At 39.4% G+C, this 23847-nt stretch overlaps 1 protein-coding gene across 1 annotated transcript in view; it reads right to left on the reverse strand.

Annotated features, from left to right (window-relative positions):
* Positions 1–265: 265 nt before the first annotated feature.
* Positions 266–23847, reverse strand: part of LOC112661783 (keratin-associated protein 11-1) — a 73095-nt gene continuing 49513 nt past the window's right edge. Inside the window, exons 3-4 of the mRNA XM_049104666.1 lie at positions 8119–8197; positions 266–1295 (exon numbers count right to left, since the gene is read on the reverse strand). Coding sequence (XP_048960623.1) covers positions 1283–1295; positions 8119–8197 — 92 coding nt within the window. The 3' untranslated portion in view covers positions 266–1282. The remainder of the gene's footprint in view (positions 1296–8118; positions 8198–23847) is intronic.

Raw genomic sequence — 23847 nt, forward strand, 5'->3', positions numbered from 1 at the left:
AAGTACAATGCTACATACCCAGAAGCAAGAAATCCATAATTCACAGAACAGCATTAATGTCTTCCACAGAGAGCTTCTATTCCTCCTGACGCACATGAAGAAATTTGTAAAACATATTTTAATGTTTTTAAACACATTTCCCACAGTTTAGAAGATAAGATGAACACAGAAGTAAAAAGGGTTTTTTTTTAAGACTAACATAATTATACAACCATAGAATTAAAATAGCATAGTTTACTATTTTATTTTGATTATAAGAGTATAATTTAAAATAGTTCTGATACTGGGCAATTTTAAATATACAGCTTTCTAAGCAATTCACCGTCAGTCTTCATGTGGTCGTAAATTGCTTGATATTTCTAATTTTTTCTCTTTCTCTTCTTTCCTCCTTATCGGCCTGGCCACTTTGTAATCTAATTGAGGGGACAGTTGTCATAAATATTAGTTTTATGGGATCCCTGGGTGGTGCAGCAGTTTAGCGCCTGCCTTCGGCCCAGGGCGTGATCCTGGAGTTCTGGGATCGAATCCCACATCAGGCTACCTGCATGGAGCCTGCTTCTCTCTCTGCCTGTGTCTCTGCCTCTCTCTCTCTCTGTATGTGTCTCTCATGAATAAATAAATAAAATCTTTAAAAAAAAAGAAATAGTTTTACAAAGAAAACCCCTCAATACCAACTGATTTGGGAAAAAAGAAATGAGTTCTACTACCAAATTTCATTTTACTTATTTGAATGTGTATATTCAATTTAAGGAAAAGAGAAAATGAATCAACACAATAGTGTCTATGAGGGAGAAATGAGGAAGAAGAGGCATGCTTGACATAGTCACTCGGATATTTAATGGGCATGTTTATCAGACAGGGATGCTCCACTTCACAGACTTTCTGTTCCTACAGAAATCATCTTTGTATAGGTTCCAACCTATGTCAAGCTGGTATAAAATAATAGTACTTGCCTCATTCCATCATCAGACATCTCATACCTCCCATCCAGGGACTTCACCTTTCACATCTAGGAAAGATACTGGCAAGCCTATGTGGTGCCCAGGCATGTATATAATCTGGAAGTGTAGGGGAATCAATGTTTCTATTTGATCCAGAGAGATGAGAGTCAGGGGATATAGGCTTCCCATCTGCTCTGCAGATGGGATGTCCTAACAGTTAGACATCTTCTTGGTGAATGGTTCCATAGAATCAAGCACAAAGTTGTATTTAGCTGAGGTTGACTCAGTAACACATCCTGATTGGTACTATCCACACCTTCTCTGCTTCATCCTCTTGCCCCTCACTGCTGTTCCCTGAAAAAGAAGTAATGCATAAGCCATTTATCTGAAACTGTTTTCTGGAGAACGTAGATCAGAACGGTAGCTCAAAAAATTGTCTAAAATAATACCTGTTTTGAGAAATAATTCACATGATAACATTTACTCTTTTAAAGTGTGCAATTTAGTGACTTTTGTATATGCAGATTTGTGCAACCTTTCCATTTCACGACTATCTGATTTCAGACATTTTCATCATCCTATCATCCCAAAAAGAAATCTCATAACCGAGGTGCCTGGATGGCTCAGTCAGTTAAGCATCAGCCTTTGGCTCAGGTCATGACCCCAGGGTCCTGGGATAGAGCCCAAGGTGGGGAGCGAGGGGAGGAGGTCTCAGCTCAGAGTCTGCTTCCCCCTCTCCTTTGCCAGCCTCTCTGCCTGCTTGTGTTCTTTCTATCGAAATAAATAAATAAATAAATAAATAAATATTAAATCTTTAAAATACACACACACACACAAATATTTTTTAAAAAAGGAAATCTCATAACCATTAAAAGTCACTCCCCATTCACGGTCACTAATCTAAGTACCTGAATAGTTAAGTCATTCAGGGCATGTCACATAAATTTAATCATATAATATGTATCCTTTTGTGTCTGGCTTCTTTCTCTTAGTGTGTTTTCAAGTTTCCATGTTACAGCATGAGTTGATATTTCATTCCCTTTTATTGCCAATAGCATTCCATTGTAGGGATAGACCACATTTGTTTATTCATTCATCAGTTTTGACAGATATTTAGGTTGTTTCCAATATTTGGCTACTATGAAAAATGCTGCCATGAACATTCATGTACTAATGATTTTAACATGTCAAAACTTGAGCTCCTAATTTTCTCCTACATCCCTATTCCTTTCCTGGTCTTTCCTATCTCATAAAATAGCATTGCCATCTAATTGCTCAGAACAAAAACTTAATTTCTTTCTTCATTATAATTCTTTCATCCCACCTGTCAGTTCCGTCTCCAAAATACACCTCAAATTCATGCACATTTCTCCTTTCCCATCTGCTATCACCTAGTCAGGTTGCCACCGTCTCTACTCAGGATTCCTGCCATAGCATCCTCACTGGGTCCCCTTCTCCCACATTCACTCTTCTTCCAAGGAATTTTCCTTAAACATCAACTAGTAGGACATTTTCAAAATAAGGTGTGTTTTACCCTAGTCAAAAAGCCTTTAGTGATTTCCTAGTGCTCTTAGGGAAACAAAATTCAAACTTCTTACGAGGTCTGATTCTTGTCAACCTTCTGACCTCACTTCATATTACTTTCCTCCCGTCCTGTCATCCAGCCACAATGGATCCTCATTGTGTGTCTTCCTCACTAGAATGCCCTGATGGGAGGCACTTTGTCTTACATGTGCCTGATTAACACATAGTTGGAACTCATTAGGATATCTTAATCTCTTCAGTGAAGAAATGAATAAGATGGTTGTTGGAGTGTGCCATCAAAGACCAGCATGCTATCAATAGGTGAAGGCTAAAAGGAAAAAGGTACTTAGGAGGAAGGAATATCACAGGCAAAGGCAGAGCAGGATTGTCTTGGTTTGTTTGGGGATCAGTGAGCTGATCCATTCAGATGAAGGACTGTACTATGCAGGGAATTAAGAAGAAAATTCTGGCAAATGAGTGTCAGTGTTAGAGAAGGGATAGCCTTATGTACTTGACAGGTGTGGGGATAGATAAAGAGCTGTTACTAGAGAATTTAATTGAAGAAATGATGTGATTAGACCTGCCTTCTTGTGAATGATAGGTTGCAGGAGAGAGCTATGGAGGGAGGGACAGCTATTAGTATTCCATTGAATTGTTTAATTCAAAAAATAATTGAGAATCTGAATTAAGCTGGTAGCAATAAAAATAGGGTAGGAAGACAGGGTTGAGTGACACTGTAGAGGAAAACTGTATAAGACTTATTTAGCAATGAATAAGATGTCACCATGAAGGAAAGAAAAGAACCCAAAGACTCACTCCTGGCACAGGGCAAATGCACATCTGGTTATGGCAATAGGGAAGTCAGGAGGAGGATGTTAATTTTGAGGCGTCACTTGTGCCAAGGAAGTGATATAGTCATACACCTCAGAGATATTGCAGATTCAGTTCCAGACCACCACAATACAGCAAATATTCCAGTAAGATGAGTCAAATGATTTTTTTTGGTTTCCCAGTGCATATAAAAATTACGTTTATACTATACTGCAGTCTGTTAAGTGTTTAATAGCATTTTGCCTACAAAAACAATGTACACACTCAATTAAAAAATATTTTATTGCTGAAAATTGCTGGAAAATGCATCATCAGAGATTTCTGCAAGTTGTAAGCATGATCACGGATCATCATAACAAATATAATGATTATGAAAAGATTTGAAATATGGTGAGGATTAGCAAAATGTGGCACAGGGACACAAAGTGAGAAAATACTATTGGAAAATTGGTGCTGATAGATTCACTCGACACAGGGCTGCCACCAACCTTCAACATATAAAAAAACCTATGTGAAGTGCAATAAAGTAAGGCATGCCTGTAATTAAATCTTGAAAATAAATAAGAATAGCTTAGAAGAAAAAAAAGCTAAATGAAACAATTGTGCCTTTGACTTCCTTAAGGTAATACTTCAAATGTTGTGGGTAAATAAGATCCACCAAATGAGGGCACCTGGGTGGCTCAGCGGTTTAGCACCTGCCTTTGGCCCAGGGCGTGATCCTGGGGTCCTAGGATCGAGTCCCATATCGGGCTTCCCAAAAGAAGCCTGCTTCTCCCTCTATGTCTCTGCCTCTCTCTCTGTGTGTCTCTCATGAATAAATAAATAAATAAAATCTTAAGGGCAGCTCAGGTGGCTCAGCGGTTTAGCTACCGCCTTCAGCCCAGGGCCTGATCCTGGGGACCAGGGATCTAGTCCCATGTCCAACTCCCTGTGTAGAGCCTGCTTCTCCCTCTGCCTGTGTCTCTGCCTCTGTGCGTGTGTGTGTGTGTGCCTCATGAATAAATAAATAAAATCTTTAAAAAAAGATCCCTCAGATAAAAGAAAGACAGAATAGAACATGTGGAACACCTGTTTCCAGGGGGATGAGGAACAAGGGAACTTGGAGATGTCAGTCAATAAGACTCAGAGAGTAGCAGAAAGCCAATATGTGCTATAATAAGTGGGAAAATTCGTGGTCAGAAAAGTCACTGGCACCTAATGCTGCAATAGAATCAAGGAGGACGAGGAATGAGACCACTTCGCTGAATTTGGCAAAAATAGTTACTAATGATCTCTGAGAAAAAATATTCAGTTAAAGGGTGAGAATCTGCACCATAAGTGATTAAGAATGGCAGCACTAATTTTATTTATTTATTTATTTATTTATTTATTTATTTATTTATTTATTTTGGAGAGAGTGAGAACACATACATGATGTGGAGAGGGCAGCAGAGGGAGAAGAGAGATCTGCTCAGCATAGAGCCCCATATGGGGCTCAATCTCACCACCCGGAGATCACAACCTGAGCCGAAATCAAGAGTCAGATGCTTTACCAACTGAGCCACTCAGGCACTGCCCTGGCAGCACTAATTTTAAGAAGACTATCCTTCACAGATGGTCATCAAGGCAGGGAAGAAAAATGATGAGAAAAGATAGCTTAAATGGTAGAAGGATCAAGCAGTAGTTTCTGCTATTTGTAGGGTCTTTTATATATATAGGATGTAAGACATCTGAATGTTAGAAACATTAGTCCAACTCTTGCATTTTATACACACGGAAAATGAGATTCAGGAAAGAAAGTGTCATACCCTTGTTGCATTGTCTGTGCTGATCTGAGCTTAAAATCAAAAAGCCTTTGTCCTTTTCCATTACAGACTTGAATCCAACCAGTTTCTCAGAAAAAAATTATTGGTTCCTTTTGTGTACCTTCCCTCCTGTAGTGGGCAGACCTAAGGTGGCCCCATGACCCCTGTCTCCGGATATTCACACCTTTGAGAAATACTTCTCCGGAGTGTGTGTGGGACCTGGGACTTGCACAAAATAGAATGAGTAGAATATAATAAATGTATAGAATATGATGAATAAAATGGATAGAATATGATGTTTTGTAATATAATGACAATGACAGGACGTCACTTCTGTGGTTATATTACAAAAGACTAACCTCTGTCTTGCCAAGAGATCTTGCTGGTTTGCGGGAAACCTAGTTCCATGTTGCAGAGACCCACATTGCAGGAAACAGGAATCCGCTTCCAGCCAGCAGGCAACAAAAGAGTCTAAGGCCCTCAGTCCAATGCTACAAGGCATTGAATTCTACCAACAACTATATGAATTTGGAATTGGATTCTTCTCTAATCGAATCTTGAGATGAGAATGCAATCCCAGCAGACACCCTGGTTGCAGCTTTCGGATGAGACCCTGAAACACAGAAGCAACAAAGCTGTGCCCACAATCCTGACCCAGAAGAACTGGGATAACTGTGTGCTGTTTCAAACCACTACTTGTGGTGATGCTGTTACACAGCAAGAGAACACTAAGATGCGCCTCCCAACACACACGCACACAGATCCAGTCTGCCACTGTCCAATAGGCTCTGAAATATGTGCAAATCTGTTCACATTTCTCCACCTCCACCATAACCAGCCACCAACAGGCAGTATCTTTTTGCTCTTTTTTTAAAAAAAGATTTTATTTATTCATTCATGAGAGACAGAGAGAGAGAGAGAAAGAGGCAGAGATACAGGCAGAGGGAGAAGCAGGCTCCATGCAGGGAGCCTGACATGGGACTCAATCCCGGGTCTCCAGAATCATGCCCTGGGCTGAAGGCAGCGCTAAACCACTGAGCCACCCAGGCTGCCCATCTTTTTGCTCTTTACTCACTGCTTCAAACTTGAGGTGAGTTACTCTTCTGCACATTTCTTGGCATAAGAAAGAAAAGGCACAGGCCAGCTCACCCATTTGCTCCTAAATAACTGTCCTCTCACCTTTGTGCTGGGTTATCAAAACTGCTCCCATTGTCTCAGCAGTCCAGCACACAGCCAACCCTGGCCACTTTCTGTCTTTAAAGAATTCTATATTTCTCCTCTCCTCTGATGGTGATCTTTTTATTTTTCCAGGATTGTTATGATTTGTCCTCTTCTTAAAAAAAAAAAAAAAGATCTTTTCAGGGCACCTGGGTGGCTCAGTTGGTTAAGCATATGATTTTTTTTTTTTAAGATTTTATTCATTTATGAGAGAAAGCTCGAGTAAGAAAGCACAAGCAGAGGGAGCAGCGAGCCTGATATGGGACTCAGTCAGGACTCTAAGATCATGACCTGAACCAAAAGCAGATGCATAACTGACTAAGCCACCCAAGCACCCTAAGTGTTCAACTCTTCGGCTTAGGTCATGATTTCCAGGTCATGAGATGGAACCCCCCTATCAGGCTCTACACTGAGTGTGGAGCCTGCTTGATTCTCTCTCCCTCTCCCTCAGCCCCTGACTGGTTCGCACACCCACTCTCTTTTTCACTCTCTTTTTCTTAAAAAAAAAAAAAAACTCTATCATTTCTAGGGATATGGAGGAGTAGGAGGTAGGCATCTGTGTGTAGTCTGTCATTTTGATACAAAACCCCTTCCAGAATAATTTTTACTGTATTATGCTGCCTCCCCCAAAATCCATTTGTAGATATTTTTCTTGGAACTGAATTTTGGCAGGGACTTTTTCATAATGGTTCCTGCAAGCACTATGCAGCCACTACAAATTATATTTATGAAGAATATTTAATGACATTGCCAAATCCTCACACAACAATGATAACTAATAACACGGTACAAAACCTGTATATTGAGTCTTCCTCCTAGTTGAAACAAAATTTAAAACCATATGATGTCCACAAGAATGATATCCACAGAGAAATAGAAAGGGGGGCTGAGAACAGATCTTGGAAAAGCATATGAGACTGAGAGGAGATGCAGAGAGAGGGAAAGCTGATGTGGAAAGGGGTGGGGGGGGTAACTAAACAAGGCTATGGACATCTTGGAAGGCTTCCTGAAGTAGGATACAAGTAAGCTGATTCTTAAAGAACTAGAATGGGGCCTGAGCAGAAGGGACCCAAGAGAATTGAACAAAGGAACAACAGATCAAGGGAACAATGGAAGAAAGAGGAACATGAGAAAAGCGCTAAAATGTTAAGCATTGAGACACTGGCATCATAGAACCTGACCCACAAAAGGGCCCAATAATAATTTTTAAAATATATTAATAAACTGGTGCTAATTTACTAATTGGTAAAGGAAAAAAGAAATTATTCTGAATATAATCAATATTATAGCATTTCAATAGCAGCCGGGTGATACTAACGCTGAACTCTCTTAGGAGCCTGTCCTAGAGCCCACGGCCCTCTGCAGACAGAGCAGTTATCACAGACCCCACTCACAGGAGCCACACAGCACTGGGCAGTCTTCAGTCAATGAGCTGTCCTCACAAGTCAGCTAACTTTGAACTAGCCCTGATCTCCTTGTCCCTGTATCTCCATAGGCATCATATAGATTGTAGGACCAGAAAATGTTAGCTCTCCAAAAGCAATCCATAAATCCTTATTAAATACCTTTACTTTAACTCACCTAGCTTTCTGAGCCTCTGATCCATCTGTTAAAGAAGAGGTTGTCCTAGAACAATTGTCATGATATTGTCCCTTGCTATCCCTTCTCCTATTTTTCTCCATTCCTCAGCTAGTGAACAACATAGCATTGGGCTTTAGCCAGGACTGAAAGATAACTGTTGGCTCATTTAGTCTAAAAATATCCAATTTCCCCAGTTTCCCAAGAGGAGATACAAGCTAATTTAAAATACAACAGGGTACCTGGCTGGCTCAGTCAGTAGAGAATGGGACTCTTGATCTTGGGTCGTGAGTTTGAGCTCCACGTCGGATGTAGAGATTCCTTTAAAAATAAAAATTAATAAAAATAAATAAATTAATTAAAATTAAAATTAAAAACAACAGATTATCAGAGTTCCTAAATGTCCCAAACAGTAAGCCCTAGGCTACCTTGCAGTGATTGGTTTTGTGACTCTGCATTCTTTCATATGAATCAACAGAACACTCTTGCAGTGCCCACAACTACATCAAAACTGTAAGAATTTTCTTACACCAGGCTTGACACCTTCCATAAAATTGAAGTTTGACAGAAAAATTTGGACACTTCAAAACCAGCATCAAATAAGTAAAGATTTTTTCTAAAGAACCCTTAAAAGATTTAAAAAAAAAAAAGGTTTGGTTTACAATTCAAAAGAAAAATAATCATTAAATGTATTTAATCATACAGTAAACAAATATTGATTCAGCATTCTTTGTGTACAAAGTACTTTCCTAATCACTGTTAGGAATATCAAGATTAAGAAGTACAGTCACAATCTCAAAGAAATTTGTGAATGGGATGGAAAGGGGGCAGGGAATGAAGGAGATAGATCAAAATTCTGTTAATATGTAAGAACACCAAGTAGCATTAGAAAATTCACTCGTCTAAGTTGAAAGTGGGGGTGGATGCAAGTCAGATTAGTGACTTGAAATTCATGAAAATTGTTTGCAGACAGGGCAATGAAGGATGGCATGATGATACCTGTGATGTAAATAAAAATAAAGATAAAATATCACTTCTATAAACTAGAGTAACACAAGTAGCAAGTCCAGAAAAACTTGATCTTTGAAATAATACTAATAGTTGGCTTAATGAACCCACAGAGGAATAGAGTATTACTATGAAGCCTGAAGAAGCAAGCTGTCTTCGGAGGTCTAACAGAAAACTGAAACATCTCCTTACCAATAAAACCATACTTACTTTTCACTAGTCCCAGGCAAGTTGCCCAAATGTTTTTGAGATATAGGCTGTTTTCATCTTTTCTTTGCTGAGCACTCTCTCATGGCATGGATAGAAAAGAGAACTGTTCCTACACAAAGAATCTGAGCACTGGATTAATATATTATAGCTTTTTGAGATGTCTTCCAAAAACCTATAAAATTCAGATTATTCCCTAAAGCAAGGAAGTAGAAATATCACTATTTCATTCAGCAGGAAGAAAGGTAGAGATAGAAGTAAAAAGGGAAAAAAAAGCTGAAATTGTGATCATTTGTCAAGATGAAGACCTGGATTTTCTTCTTTCTTTCTTTCTTTCTTTCTTTCTTTCTTTCTTTCTTTCTTTCTTTCTTTCTTTCTTTCGATATATTTATTTAGAGAGAGAGAGCAGGGGAAGGGCAAGGAGAAAGAGAGAGAATCTGAAGCCGACTCCCTGCTGAGCCTGAAGCCAGATACAGGGCTCTAAATCACAACCCCAAGATCATGAACTGAGCTGAGGGATCCCTGGGTGGCGCAGCGGTTTGGCGCCTGCCTTTGGCCCAGGGCGCGATCCTGGAGACCCGGGATCGAATCCCACATCGGGCTCCCGGTGCATGGAGCCTGCTTCTCCCTCTGCCTATGTCTCTGCCTCTCTCTCTCTCTCTCTCTCTGTGACTATCATAAAAAAAAAAAAAAAAAAAAAAATGAGCTGAAACCAAGAGTCAGACACTTAACTGACTGAGCCACCCAGATGCTCCTGGAGTTTTTAATTTTTAATAATTATGATTTTACCTTCCCAACACAAACACCTTCTGGCTGTATTTGGAGCATCAGTAGAGTTCCCATAGACCCAAGAAGTCTTTCTGACAGACTCATTATTACTAATATTAAAATGGACCCCAATAACAATTAAAAAATGGTTATTTATTGAACACACTATAATGTCTGTCACTCCTCTAAGTAGTTGGTATGCATTATTTCTTCTAATACTCACAAAATCCCTGTAAGGTACCTACTAGTACTATTCTCACAGTGCAGTCAAGGACATTAAGGAATACAGAGGTGAGATAATTTGCCAAGGGTCCCATAGCTCTTAACCATCAGAGCCAGGAGTTGAACCCAAGTATTCTAAAGGAATGATAAAAAGAAGTGATGGGATAAATAAGAGTCTAAAAATATATATATTTTAGAACAAAATCAAGGTTAAAATTTGAGTTGGGTCACATGAATCTGTATTTTGTATTCTGACTTTATTGAACTTTTTAGCAATAAACAGTGGTTTAGCAAGAAGGAATAGAAGATGGGGATTGGTGAATCCCCTATGTCTGAATTCTAGTGACAAAGAAAGGAGTTAAGGATGGCAAGAGATGCTGAGCTACCTCAAAAAAGCCTAATTAAATTGAAACAAAACAGATGAACACAGAGGGAGGGAAGGAAAAATAAAATAAGATGAAAATTGAGAGGGACGTGAACCATAAGAAATGCTGAACTCTAGTAAATAAACTGAGGGTTACTGGAGGGAAGGTATGTGGGGGGAAAGGGATAATGGGATGATGGGCATTAAGGAGGCACTTGATGTAATGACCACTGGGTGTTATGTGCAACTGATGAATCCCTAAATTCTACCTCTGAAACTAATTTTTAAAAGTCTAATTAAGTTGAGTAACAGTGGTATCTAGATAAAACTGGATTGACATGTAAGTACATAGGGAAGAGGAAAATAGCCTTCTTTCATTGTGCAACTTTCATAGTAGAAGAACTTGCTTAATACTGTAAATGACTAATAATGTCATCATTGGGAAAGCAAAATGGCACAACTCTCATGCAGGATTATTTGGCACTTTCTCGCACAATTTCACATGCATTAACTTTTTGACTCAGGGATTTCCTTCTAAGTATCCATCCCAATGATGGGATGACAAAAAATTAGAAATGACTTATGCACAAAGCAATTCACTGCATCATTACTTGTAATGTAAAATATTGGAAACAACCCACATATCTACCAACAGTAGACTGCTTGAATAAACTATGCTTCATCCATATAATTTGGTAGCAAGCAACTTAAAGAATATGGGGTAACAGCTCTATGTTCTCATAGGGAGTTGTATCCAAAATTTACTAAGGAAAAAAGATCACTGCAGAGTATTGTCATTATGCTACATTTTGAGTAAGAAATGGGGATTTACAAGGAATTTATCCATATTTGCTTACAATTTGAATTAGAAATATCAGAAAGAAATTCATTACATATTTTTCTCTTTAAAAAATATTTCCTGGCTCCATCTACTAAAAATGTCTACAATGACAGATCAGTAGCAATGAGGACACATAGTATCCAGACTATGTGCTCTTAGCACCATTTTGTATCAAAAAGAAAGAAATTCTAAAGAAAATGACATTCCGGGTCCAGAACAGGAAATGTACAAAATGAGCCTGAGACATCAGTCCCACAGGGAAGGAGTAGGAAGCAAAGGAGGGTGGAGAGGAAAGAAAAAAGGAAGCTGGAGTTGTTACACACTGACTTCCTTGTATCATTCCAATCTGTTCATGCAAGAGTTCAACAGCTCCCCGCAGTTCCAGGGGAAAGAAAGCAAGCACTCAGTCCCAGAGATTATAGGGACTGGTGTATGGCAACATGCAGAGAGACATGAGGACATCTGCTATTTAAAGTTAAATGATTCTTAAAATTTGTTTTAAAATACTTAAGCCAAGAAAAATGAGGGAAGATAAGCAATATAATATAGGCAAGTGTTGATCATTGTTAAAGCTATGATGGGTACAAGAATTTAAGAGTGTATATATTATTAGTCTCTAGTTTTGTGTAAGTTTTATATTTTTCATAATAAAATTTAATAAAAAATAATGGCACTAACCACTATTATATTTTATTTATTATTACAAGAATCCGTTGACTTCTGAGAGTTCCATCTCTTTCATTTGCCTTAAGTATTGAGGCTTCACAAATATTCCTCAGCTTATTCCCCTCACCATTAATAAAGTAACAGATGAAAATTACATAATTCTACATTTCTATGCTACACACAGGATTTGAATCTGATTGAAACAGTACTTTTATTCTGACTCGACCTAAATATCTAACTCCTATTAAAATATTTAAGCTAAGAGAAATCTAAAGAGAGTGTACTTAAGAGGAAAAAAAGAGAGAGAGGTACATTTATTTATGTTTATAATGTAGGAGAGGAAAGTAAGAAAACATTTCAGAAAGAAATTTAGAATGTCAGACACCAAAAGGAGAACTCTGTAATTCATTAATAATTTTTATTTTTTTAATTAATTAATTAATTTATTTTTTATTGGTGTTCAATTTACCAACATACAGAATAACCCCCAGTGCCCGTCACCCAATCACTTCCACCCCCCGCCCTCCTCCCCTTCTACCACCCCTAGTTCGTTTCCCAGAGTTAGCAGTCTTTACGTTATGTCTCCCTTTCTGATATTTCCCACACATTTCTTCTCCCTTCCCTTATATTCCCTTTCACTATTATTTATATTCCCCACATGAATGAGAACATATAATGTTTGTCCTTCTCCGACTGACTTACTTCACTCAGCATAATACCCTCCAGTTCCATCCACGTCGAAGCAAATGGTGGGTATTTGTCGTTTCTAATGGCTGAGGAATATTCCATTGTATACATAAACCACATCTTCTTTATCCATTCATCTTTCGATGGACACCGAGGCTCCTTCCACAGTTTGGCTATCGTGGCCATTGCTGCTATAAACATCGGGGTGCAGGTGTCCCGGCATTTCATTGCATCTGTATCTTTGGGGTAAATCCCCAACAGTGCAATTGCTGGGTCGTAGGGCAGGTCTATTTTTAACTCTTTGAGGAACCTCCACACAGTTTTCCAGAGTGGCTGCACCAGTTCACATTCCCACCAACAGTGTAAGAGGGTTCCCTTTTCTCCGCATCCTCTCCAACATTTGTTGTTTCCTGCCTTGTTAATTTGCCCCATTCTCACTGGTGTGAGGTGGTATCTCATTGTGGTTTTGAATTGTATTTCCCTGATGGCAAGTGATGCAGAGCATTTTCTCATGTGCATGTTGGCCATGTCCATGTCTTCCTCTGTGAGATTTCTCTTCATGTCTTTTGCCCATTTCATGATTGGATTGTTTGTTTCTTTGGTGTTGAGTTTAATAAGTTCTTTAAAGATCTTGGAAACTAGCCCTGTATCTGATATGTCATTTGCAAATCTCTTCTCCCATTCTGTAGGTTGTCTTTTAGTTTTGTTGACTGTATCCTTTGCTGTGCAAAAGCTTCTTATCTTGATGAAGTCCCAATAGTTCATTTTTGCTTTTGTTTCTTTTGCCTTCGTGGATGTATCTTGCAAGAAGTTACTGTGGCCGAGTTCAAAAAGGGTGTTGCCTGTGTTCTCCTCTAGGATTTTGATGGAATCTTGTCTCACATTTAGATCTTTCATCCATTTTGAGTTTATCTTTGTGTATGGTGAAAGGGAGTGGTCTAGTTTCATTCTTCTGCATGTGGATGTCCAATTTTCCCAGCACCATTTATTGAAGAGACTGTCTTTCTTCCAATGGATAGTCTTTCCTCCTTTATCGAATATTAGTTGCCCATAAAGTTCAGGGTCCACTTCTGGGTTCTCTATTCTGTTCCACTGATCTATGTGTCTGTTTTTGTGCCAGTACCACACTGTCTTGATGACCACAGCTTTGTAGTACAACCTGAAATCTGGCATTGTGATGCCCCCAGATATGGTTTTCTTTTTTAAAATTCCCCTGGCTATTCGGGGTCTTTTCTGATTCCACACAAATCTTAAAATAATTTGTTCTAACTCTCTGAAGAAAGTCCATGGTATTTTGATAGGGATTGCATTAAACGTGTATATTGCCCTGGGTAACATTGACATTTTCACAATATTAATTCTGCCAATCCATGAGCATGGAATATTTTTCCATCTCTTTGTGTCTTCCTCAATTTCTTTCAGAAGTGTTCTATAGTTTTGAGGGTATAGATCCTTTACATCTTTGGTTAGGTTTATTCCTAGGTATCTTATGCTTTTGGGTGCAATTGTAAATGGGATTGACTCCTTAATTTCTCTTTCTTAAGTCTCATTGTTAGTGTATAGAAATGCCACTGATTTCTGGGCATTGATTTTGTATCCTGCCACGCTACCGAATTGCTGTATGAGTTCTAGCAATCTTGGGGTGGAGACTTTTGGGTTTTCTATGTAGAGTATCATGTCATCGGCGAAGAGGGAGAGTTTGACTTCTTCTTTGCCAATTTGAATGCCTTTAATGTCTTTTTGTTGTCTGATTGCTGAGGCTAGGACTTCCAGTACTATGTTGAATAGTAGTGGTGAGAGTGGACATCCCTGTCTTGTTCCTGATCTTAGGGGAAAGGCTCCCAGTGCTTCCCCATTGAGAATGATATTTGCTGTGGGCTTTTCATAGATGGTTTTTAAGATGTCGAGGAATGTTCCCTCTATCCCTACACTCTGAAGAGTTTTGATCAGAAATGGATGCTGTATTTTGTCAAATGCTTTCTCTGCATCTAATGAGAGGATCATATGGTTCTTGGTTTTTCTCTTGCTGATATGATGAATCATATTGATTGTTTTATGGGTGTTGAACCAGCCTTGTGTCCCGGGGATAAATCCTACTTGGTCATGGTGAATAATTTTCTTAATGTATGTTGGATCCTATTGGCCAGTATCTTGTTGAGAATTTTTGCATCCATGTTCATCAAGGATATTGGTCTGTAATTCTCCTTTTTGGTGGGGTCTTTGTCTGGTTTTGGAATTAAGGTGATGCTGGCCTCATAGAACGAATTTGGAAGTACTCCATCTCTTTCTATCTTTCCAAACAGCTTTAGGAGAATAGGTATGGTTTCTTCTTTAAACGTTTGATAAAATTCCCCTGGGAAGCCATCTGGCCCTGGACTCTTGTGTCTTGGGAGGTTTCTGATGACTGCTTCAATTTCCTCCCTGGTTATTGGCCTGTTCAGGTTTTCTATTTCTTCCTGTTCCAGTTTTGGTAGTTTGTGGCTTTCCAGGAATGCGTCCATTTCTCCTAGATTGCCTAATTTATTGGTGTATAGCTGTTCATAATATGTTTTTAAAATCGTTTGTATTTCCTTGGTGTTGGTAGTGATCTCTCCTTTCTCATTCATGATTTTATTAATTTGAGTCTTCTCTCTCTTCCTTTTAATAAGGCGGGCTAATGGTTTATCTATCTTATTAATTCTTTCAAAGAACCAACTCCTGGTTCTGTTGATCTGTTCCACAGTTCTTCTGGTCTCGATTTCATTGAGTTCTGCTCGAATCTTTATTAACTCCCTTCTTCTCCTGGGTGTAGGATCTATTTGCTGTTTTTTCTCTAGCTCCTTTATGTGTAAGGTTAGCTTTTGTATTTGAGTTCTTTCCAGTTTTTGAATGGATGCTTGTATTGCGATGTATTTCCCCTTTAGGACTGCTTTTGCTGCATCCCAAAGATTTTGAACGGTTGTATCTTCATTCTCATTAGTTTCCATGAATCTTTTTAATTCTTCCTTAATTTCCTGGTTGACCCTTTCATCTTTTAGCAGGATGGTCCTTAACCTCCACGTGTTTGAGGTCCTCCCAAACTTCTTGTTGTGTTTTAGTTCTAATTTCAAGGCATTATGGTCTGAGAATATGCAGGGGACGATCCCAATCTTTTGGTATCGGTTCAGACCCGATTTGTGACCCAATATGTGGTCTATTCTGGAGAAAGTTCCATGTGCACTTGAGAAGAATGTGTATTCAGTTGAGTTTGGATGTAAAGTTCTGTAGATATCTGTGAAATCCATCTGGTCCAGTGTATCATTTAAAGCTCTCGTTTCTTTGGAGATGTTGTGCTTAGAAGACCTATCGAGTATAGAAAGAGCTGGATTGAAGTCACCAAGTATAAGTGTATTATTATCTAAGTATTTCTTCACTTTGGTTAATAATTGATTTATATATTTGGCAGCTCCCACATTCGGGGCATATATATTGAGGATTGTTAAGTCCTCTTGTTGAATAGATCCTTTAAGTATGATATAGTGTCCCTCTTCATCTCTCACTACAGTCTTCGGGGTAAATTTTAGTTTATCTGATATAAGGATGGCTATCCCTGCTTTCTTTTGAGGACCATTCGAATGGTAAATGGTTCTCCAACCTTTTATTTTCAGGCTGTAGGTGTCCTTCTGTCTAAAATGAGTCTCTTGTAGACAGCAAATAGATGGGTCCTGCTTTTTGTCCAGTCTGAAACCCTGCGCCTTTTGATGGGGTCATTAAGCCCGTTCACATTCAGAGTTACTATTGAGAGATATGAGTTTAGTGTCATCATGATATCTATTCAGTCCTTGTTTTTGTGGAATGTTCCACTGAACTTCTTCTTAAAGGGGAATTTTAAGAGTCCCCCTTAAAATTTCTTGCAGAGCTGGTTTGGAGGTCACATATTCTTTTAGTTGCTGCCTGTCTTGGAAGCTCTTTATCTCTCCTTCCATTTTGAATGAGAGCCTTGCTGGATAAAGTATTCTTGGTTGCATGTTCTTCTCACTTAGGACCCTGAATATATCCTGCCAGCCCTTTCTGGCCTGCCAGGTCTCTCTGGAGAGGTCTGCTGTTACCCTAATACTCCTCCCCATAAAAGTCAGGGATTTCTTGTCTCTTGCTGCTTTAAGGATCTTCTCTTTATCTTTGGAGTTTGCAAGCTTCACTATTTAATGTCGAGGTGTTGAACGGTTTTTATTGATTTTAGGGGGGGAGCTCTCTATTTCCTGGATCTGAATGCCTGTTTCCCTTCCCAGATTAGGAAAGTTTTCAGCTAGAATTTGTTCAAATACATATTCTGGCCCTCTGGCCCTTTCGGCACCCTCGGGAACACCAATTAAACGTAGGTTTTTCTTCCTCAGGCTGTCGTTTATTTCCCTTAATCTATCTTCATGGTCTTTTAATTGTTTGTCTCTTTTTTCCTCAGTTTCCCTCTTCGCTATCAACTTGTCTTGTATGTCACTCACTCGTTCTTCCACCTCGTTAACCCTCATGGTTAGGATCTAGTTTGGATTGCATCTCATTCGATTGATTTTTAATTTCTGCCTGATTAGCTCTAAATTCTGCAGTCGTGAAGTCTCTTGAGTCCTTTATGCTTTTTTCTAGAGCCACCAGTAGCTGTATAATAGTGCTTCTGAATTGGCTTTCTGACATTGAATTGTAATCCAGATTTTGTAACTCTGTGGGAGAGAGGACTGTTTCTGATTCTTTCTTTTGAGGTGAGGTTTTCCTTCTAGTCATTTTGCTCAGTGCAGAGTGGCCAAAAACAAGTTGTATTGGGAAAAGGAGAAAAAGAGAGGAGAGAAAGAAGGAAAGAAAAGAGAAAGAGGGAAAAAAAAGGAAGAAAAAAAAACAAAAAAAAAGAAAAAGAGAGAGAAAAAGAAAGAAAGGGGAAAAAAGGGGGTGCGGGAAGGAAACAAAACAAAAAGCAAAACAAAACAAAACAAAAAGAACCACGGGGGAGTATCTTCTGATTCTGTGTACTTTAAGTCCCTTGACTTCCCCTGGAACTTGTCCATCTAGCTGGTCTTCTGGGGGAGGGGCCTGTTGTGCTGATTTCCAGGTTCGCACTTGGGGGAGCTGCTGTGCCCCTGCCTGGTGCAGGGCTCAGTGGGGGCTGTTTACCCCGTGAGGCCCCAGGAGGAACAGTCCCAGTGGCGGGGCCAGCTCTGCAGCCCTGGAGTCAGCTCCCGCAGTAGCTCCAGAGCTCTCCGTCTTTAGGGCCTGGAGGCTCCGGGTCAGGCCGCTGATGTGCTCAGCTGGGGCAGGAGCGTCCTTGCTGTCCTGGGCCCTCCCGGCCTCTGCCTGTCCCGGGGGCGGGCGGGGGGAGGCCGGATCCTGGGCTGTGTCCCGGCGCCCTGTGCCCCGGTCTGTGCTGTTGGATTCGCACTCCCGCCCCGCAGCCCCCTCCGCGGAGCCGCCCCGAGACCCCCCGAGCTGCTCCTGCCCCGCAGCCCCCTTGCGGAGCCACCCCCGAGCCCCCCGAGCTGCTCCCGCCCCGCAGCCCCCTCCGCGGAGCCGCCCCCGAGCCCCCCCGAGCTGCTCCGGGTCCCGCCGTGCGCGCTGCAGCCCTTAGGGAGCTCGGCGCACTCTCCCGGGGCGCAGGTGTCTGTTAGTGTCCCCGGGAGCCCGAGGGCATCCCCGCCCTCCTGGGTCCTGCTCCACCTCCCTGCGAGCCCCTTTCCCCCCGGGAAGGTCGGTGCAGCTCCTGCTCCTCCGGGACGGGGCTCTCCTGTCCTGGGGACTCTCGCCCCGGCCTTAGCCCGGCTCCTCGCGGGGCCCCTCCCCCTTGGAGGCCTTTTGTGTCTTTCTTTTTCCCCGTCTTCCTACCTTGATAGAAGCAGGAACTCTTCTCACTGTAGCATTCCAGCTAGTCTCTCTTTAATTCTCAGGCCAAATTCATAGATTTTCAGGATAATTTGAAAGTTTTCTAGGTAATTTGGTGGAGACAGGTGATTTGGAGACCCTACTCTTCCGCCATCTCGCCCCTCCTCCCCTCATTAATAATTTTTAATACCCGTAGTTTCTCTTTGAAAAATTGAGGCAAAATGGCATCCTGTGCTATAAGAGTACTTGGACCTGTGTCAATGACTAGGGATCCTTTCTGAGGGGTATTTTGTATGGAGTGTGAGAAATTAAAATCAGTATCTTACCATTAAATGAAAGATTTCCTTAAAATACGTTGGCTTCTACCAATGAATGATGAACCATCTGAGAAATTTAAAAGTTTAACAAATTTTTTTTACAATGGCTTTATTTTATAAATAAGTGAATAAATGTTAATTTAATGAACAGTCCTCCAGAGTCAGCTATCATAATCGCTGAATTATAGAAACCTGCCTTACATTTTAAAGTTTTTGCTATCTTTAGCAAAAAACTCAGGAACTTACACAGGCATAATAGTGTGACATGGTATGTTCTAACACTTAAGTAAAGGATAAAGATTTTTCATTTAACTTTCTAATATTCCCAGAAACACTCTTCTGGATGTTATCTCTTAGTAGAAAAACTGATTAAATAGTCGACAACAGTTAATAGGTTATACTTTTTACATATTTGGCATGTACTGTTCAAGTCATTTGTTCACTTTTGAAATACTATTCTAAGAAATACTGTAGTCTTATCCTTTTATTTCCTTTCAAGGGAATATGAAACTTCTAAAACATCTTTCCAAGTAAATGATTGAACTTTGAGGAGATATTAACAAATGAACCAACACATCTGTTCAAACAGGAAGCCAAAATTTGTGAGCTCTAAATCAGCTTGTGAGGGGAAAAAAAGAAAATCTTTCTTCTTCACATTTGATGAAGAAATATCAGATACTACAGTGAGAAATTACTGAAAATCTTATGTCTATCCTGCAATATCACAATGACTTCTAATACCTCTGCCTCCAGACTCTTTCCTCTTCCTACCCGTCCTTTAATTTATTCAAATATGTCTTTGTAAAGCCTTGCATTATTATGTTATTTGCAGGTTCAACACCTATCATTGGTTCCCCATTGCTACTAAAGTCTAAACTTCTCATTAGCTGCTAAGCCCCATCAGAATTTATCCCCAGCCAGACTTTCCAAGCAAATCATCCATTATCCCTCTTCCTTCCTGTGCACCAGGCAGCCAGAATTATTACCATTTCCATATGTTCATTGCTGATTCCTGCTCTAAAAAATTTAGTTCCCACTGACTCTGCTTACTGGAAGGCCCCTTCTCTAAACTCATCTCTGCCTTTGAGATGCCCCCACTTAAATCATAATTCACTTAAATGCCACTTCTATGAAAGTAACCTGACCAATCCAACATAAATGATTTTGCCAAGCTCTTTGGACCACTGTTAGAACAAATGTACCTCTTCTGGGTTTTGTTTTTTGTTTTAAGTAGGCTCCACATCCAGCATGGAGCCCAATACAGGGCTTGAACTCATGACCCTGAGAGCAAAACCTGAGCTGAGATCAAGTGGTTTTGTTTTGTTTTGGTTTGGTTTTTTAAAGATTTTTTGAATTTATTTATTCATGAGAGACAGAGAGAGAGAGAGGCAGAGACATAGGCAAAGGGAGAAGCAGGCTCCCTGTGGGGAGCATGATGCAGGGGACTTGAATCCGGAATCATGCCCTGAGCTGAAGGCAGATGCTCAATTACTGAGCCATCTAAGTGGTCCGAGATCAAGTATTATATGCTTAACCAGGCACCCCTCTTCTGTTTTTTTTCTCTACCTGAATTAAACTATGGGTTCCTTAAAGGGAGGATTGCAGACTTGTTTCTTAGATTCACTCAGTTGTGGGTTTGCAAAAGTTCTAATGAAAGGGGGTTATGCAACAGGAAAAAGAGAAATTAAAAATAAAAAACAGACCCACCCATCCTCTCTAACTGAATGCTCTAAAAGTAGATACCTCTGAATTATTGCTGCTTTGTTGACTGACTGAGGCATGTGGGTGAAATTTTGGGAAACTAAGAGAGAGAATTGTGAACTAACTTACCTAACAATGGGGAGAACAGGAAGTGTCATGGAGGAGAAGGCTCAGAAGGAAGGAAGGAGACTGGAGGAATTATGATTGAAGAAGAAAGCAAGGAGGAAGTGGAGGAGAAGGATGCAGAGTAAGGGGTGAAAAGATGAAAACACTGGTGATGAGAAGACATCAAGTGACAATGATAACAGCAGTAGAAACATGGAAAAGGAGAGAATGATGAAAAGAGGGATTTGGGAAATTGCAAGGTGCGCAATATAATCCCCTTCTCTTCATTCTCCATCAAATGCCTTAACATTGAAATGTGTGATAATGTGACATCTTGCAAGACTTTGGCATTAGGTCAGTGCTGGTGAGAACATAGCAGATACAAGGGAATCCAGCTACATTGTGTTTTGGTTCAATCAGAATCACACAATGTCAACATTGGTGTATCATTGGTTGGTTTGGGTGTATAGGCTGACTCTGCTAAAACTAGGTTTTAGATACTGTTTCATTCATTCCCTACTATTAATGTCATTGTCTTTATAAGATTCCTATATAAAATGAAACTCATCAGGTATCATCAAAGAAAAACAGTAGCTTAACTGAATTAAGGAATGAATTAATATGTGCCATCATGTTCCATCAAATATTCAGAATCCTAAGAAGCAGAATTGTGTTTGGACAAGGTCTAGCTCTACTTGGGTGGGCTGTACTTTACCCTAGCAAAGGTCATTATTTTTTGATTCACTAAGGGATAAATAAATGAATAAAACAAACTCATTTGTCTCAAGCAAGAATCATAACTGAACTTAACAGGAGCTTAAGTCAATGAGGTTTTTATCCATCACTATATTAATAAATTTATGTTTTGTCTTCTAAGAAAACCCTAAGATACTGCAAGTCCCTCACAGCCAATTATTTTTAATACTTAACACTTTAATCTAAAATCGCATCTCTCCTTCCTCAGAAGATTTCCATTCTCTCAAGGCCAGTTGGGTATGAACGGTGGGATGTGGGATTTGGAAAACAGGCAGAAGACTCTAAATAAATCAATTATATTGAATTAATTTTTTGACCATCAATCTCTAATTGGGGAAATTTTAGTCATAGAGGAAGGGAAGAACTTGATGAGGTGAAAATTTCATTTCAAAGGACCTTAAGAGCACTGTAAATCGCCTCCTAGGTACTATTCCCTCCTCAGTTGAGTTGACTCTGGGCACGGCTTTGTAGGAAAGAAATCTGCAATATTCTTCATTCTCTTCCATGCCTGGCTTGCAGTCTACTGAATTAGCAACTGAATTAGCCCGGTCAAAAACTTGGCTAATGAAGAATGCTGACATTTAAAATAGCATACTTGCTTCTACACTTTCAAGATTAAAAATCTTTCGACTGAGATAATAAATCCAAGATCTCACAACATGGAGTTGAGAATTAATGTGCACATCACATTTAATAAAGGCTTGATCTTTTATATAAAGTATATACTTCTAGCATACTGCTCATTATTGTCACCTAAGAGTAAACTCTTTGAAGAAAATAGAAATGAAAATGATTCTTTGAGTTGGGTGCAATCGGCAGGCCCAAGGTATACCACTTGAAGCAATTTAAGTGAAAAGATGTGAACACCACAGTTGCTTTACCATTGGTGATTACTAGAGAACAGAAACAGAAAAATCCTTTAAATAGAGCAAATGGAGAAAACAGATAAACAGGAAAATTTCCAGTTTGTCCTTGGTCACTCAACATTAATTTCTGGATAATTTCTGGATAAAGACAAGCTGAATTCTTAAGAACTATGAATGCAGCTAATGTGCTGACACCAACGATTAACTAAAAATTGATCTTTGAAACTGAGCCAGTTTGGAAAATGCTGTTGCAGAGAATACATAGCCAAAGGTGCTAGCTAGTCAAAGAAGCACCTTGTGCATGACCTGGGACTCAAGGTCATTGCAACCTACGGTAGCCCCACAATACCACAGCCCCATGAACAGCAGCTAACAACATGGACATCCCATTGAAGGCATTAGTAATGGATGGATGAATTCAAATCCGTGTTTCAGAGCAGTCACAGTGGCAGAAGGAAAAACATAGAGTCTGAACTGGTTAAGCAGGGGTCGAAGTCTCCCTAAATCAGACACTAACTAGCCATTGTTTGCTCATCTCTAATGTGAAAATGTTAACAGTTAAATGAGATGATTAGGAATGAACTATATCTTACAAATAGTGAAGCATAATTTGTTGTTGTCAACTACTCATAACTAATGCGGGACTCCTACAACCAAGAGTGAGTTCTATAACCTGGTGAATAAAATTCATTTGTGTTATATATTTAAACCTCAAGGACAAAAAAAAATGAGTCTTAAAATCTCATATTAACTAGAAAATGAGATAGGGCATAACCTAAACAGTCACTGTCTAATAAATTTTTATCATATTAAATCAGAAATAAGTTATCCAATGTTAAGAATTCTAAACTTTGGGATTCCTGGGTAGGCTCAGCCATTGAGCATCTGCCTTCGGCTCAGGCCATGATACCGGTTTGGGGATCAAGTCCTGTATCAGGCTCCCTGTGAGGAGGCTGCTTCTCCCTCCGCCTCTGTTTCTGCCTCTCTCTATGTCTCTCATGGATAAATAAATAAAATCTTTTAAAAAAAGAATTCTAAACTTTATAAACATTAAATCTGGCAAAGTTTGATCAATGGGTAAGATTTTAATAATATTCTTATTAAATATAATAATTAATATTCTAATAATATAATACAAACATCACAAAGACAAAATAAATGAAACTTTTATTTAGATAGGCTTCAATAATAGATTTTATGTTATGAAGAGAATAAAAATTAAAATGATCTTTAAGATTTAGTTATTTCTCTCCCTTAGATTTTATTTATAGAATCATATTGTACAAAGTTATATTGTGTTTGTGCCAGAAAATAGCTATAGCACTATGGTGAGTTCTTAGAATTACACTTTAATACGAAAATTAATGAACATTAATGCGGTCCAGAAAGATTAAAGGGACTGGACTGTTGAGTCTAGGTTTTCAAACAAGGAAGAAATAACAGTTATCTCCAAATATTTAAATAGCCATTATAATTACTCCCTAACAAGAGAGTTAGGAATAACTGCAGGTAACTATAGGCACATAGATCTCATCTGTTTCAAGAGCAGTGAATGATATTGAAGAAGAGGATGGGTGACAATGTGGATGTTGTTGATGGAATTTAATTTTTTTTTTAATTTATTTATGATAGTCACACACAGATAG

This window comes from Canis lupus, chromosome 31 (genome assembly GCF_003254725.2).
Source record: "Canis lupus dingo isolate Sandy chromosome 31, ASM325472v2, whole genome shotgun sequence".
Taxonomy (NCBI): Eukaryota; Metazoa; Chordata; class Mammalia; order Carnivora; family Canidae; genus Canis; species Canis lupus.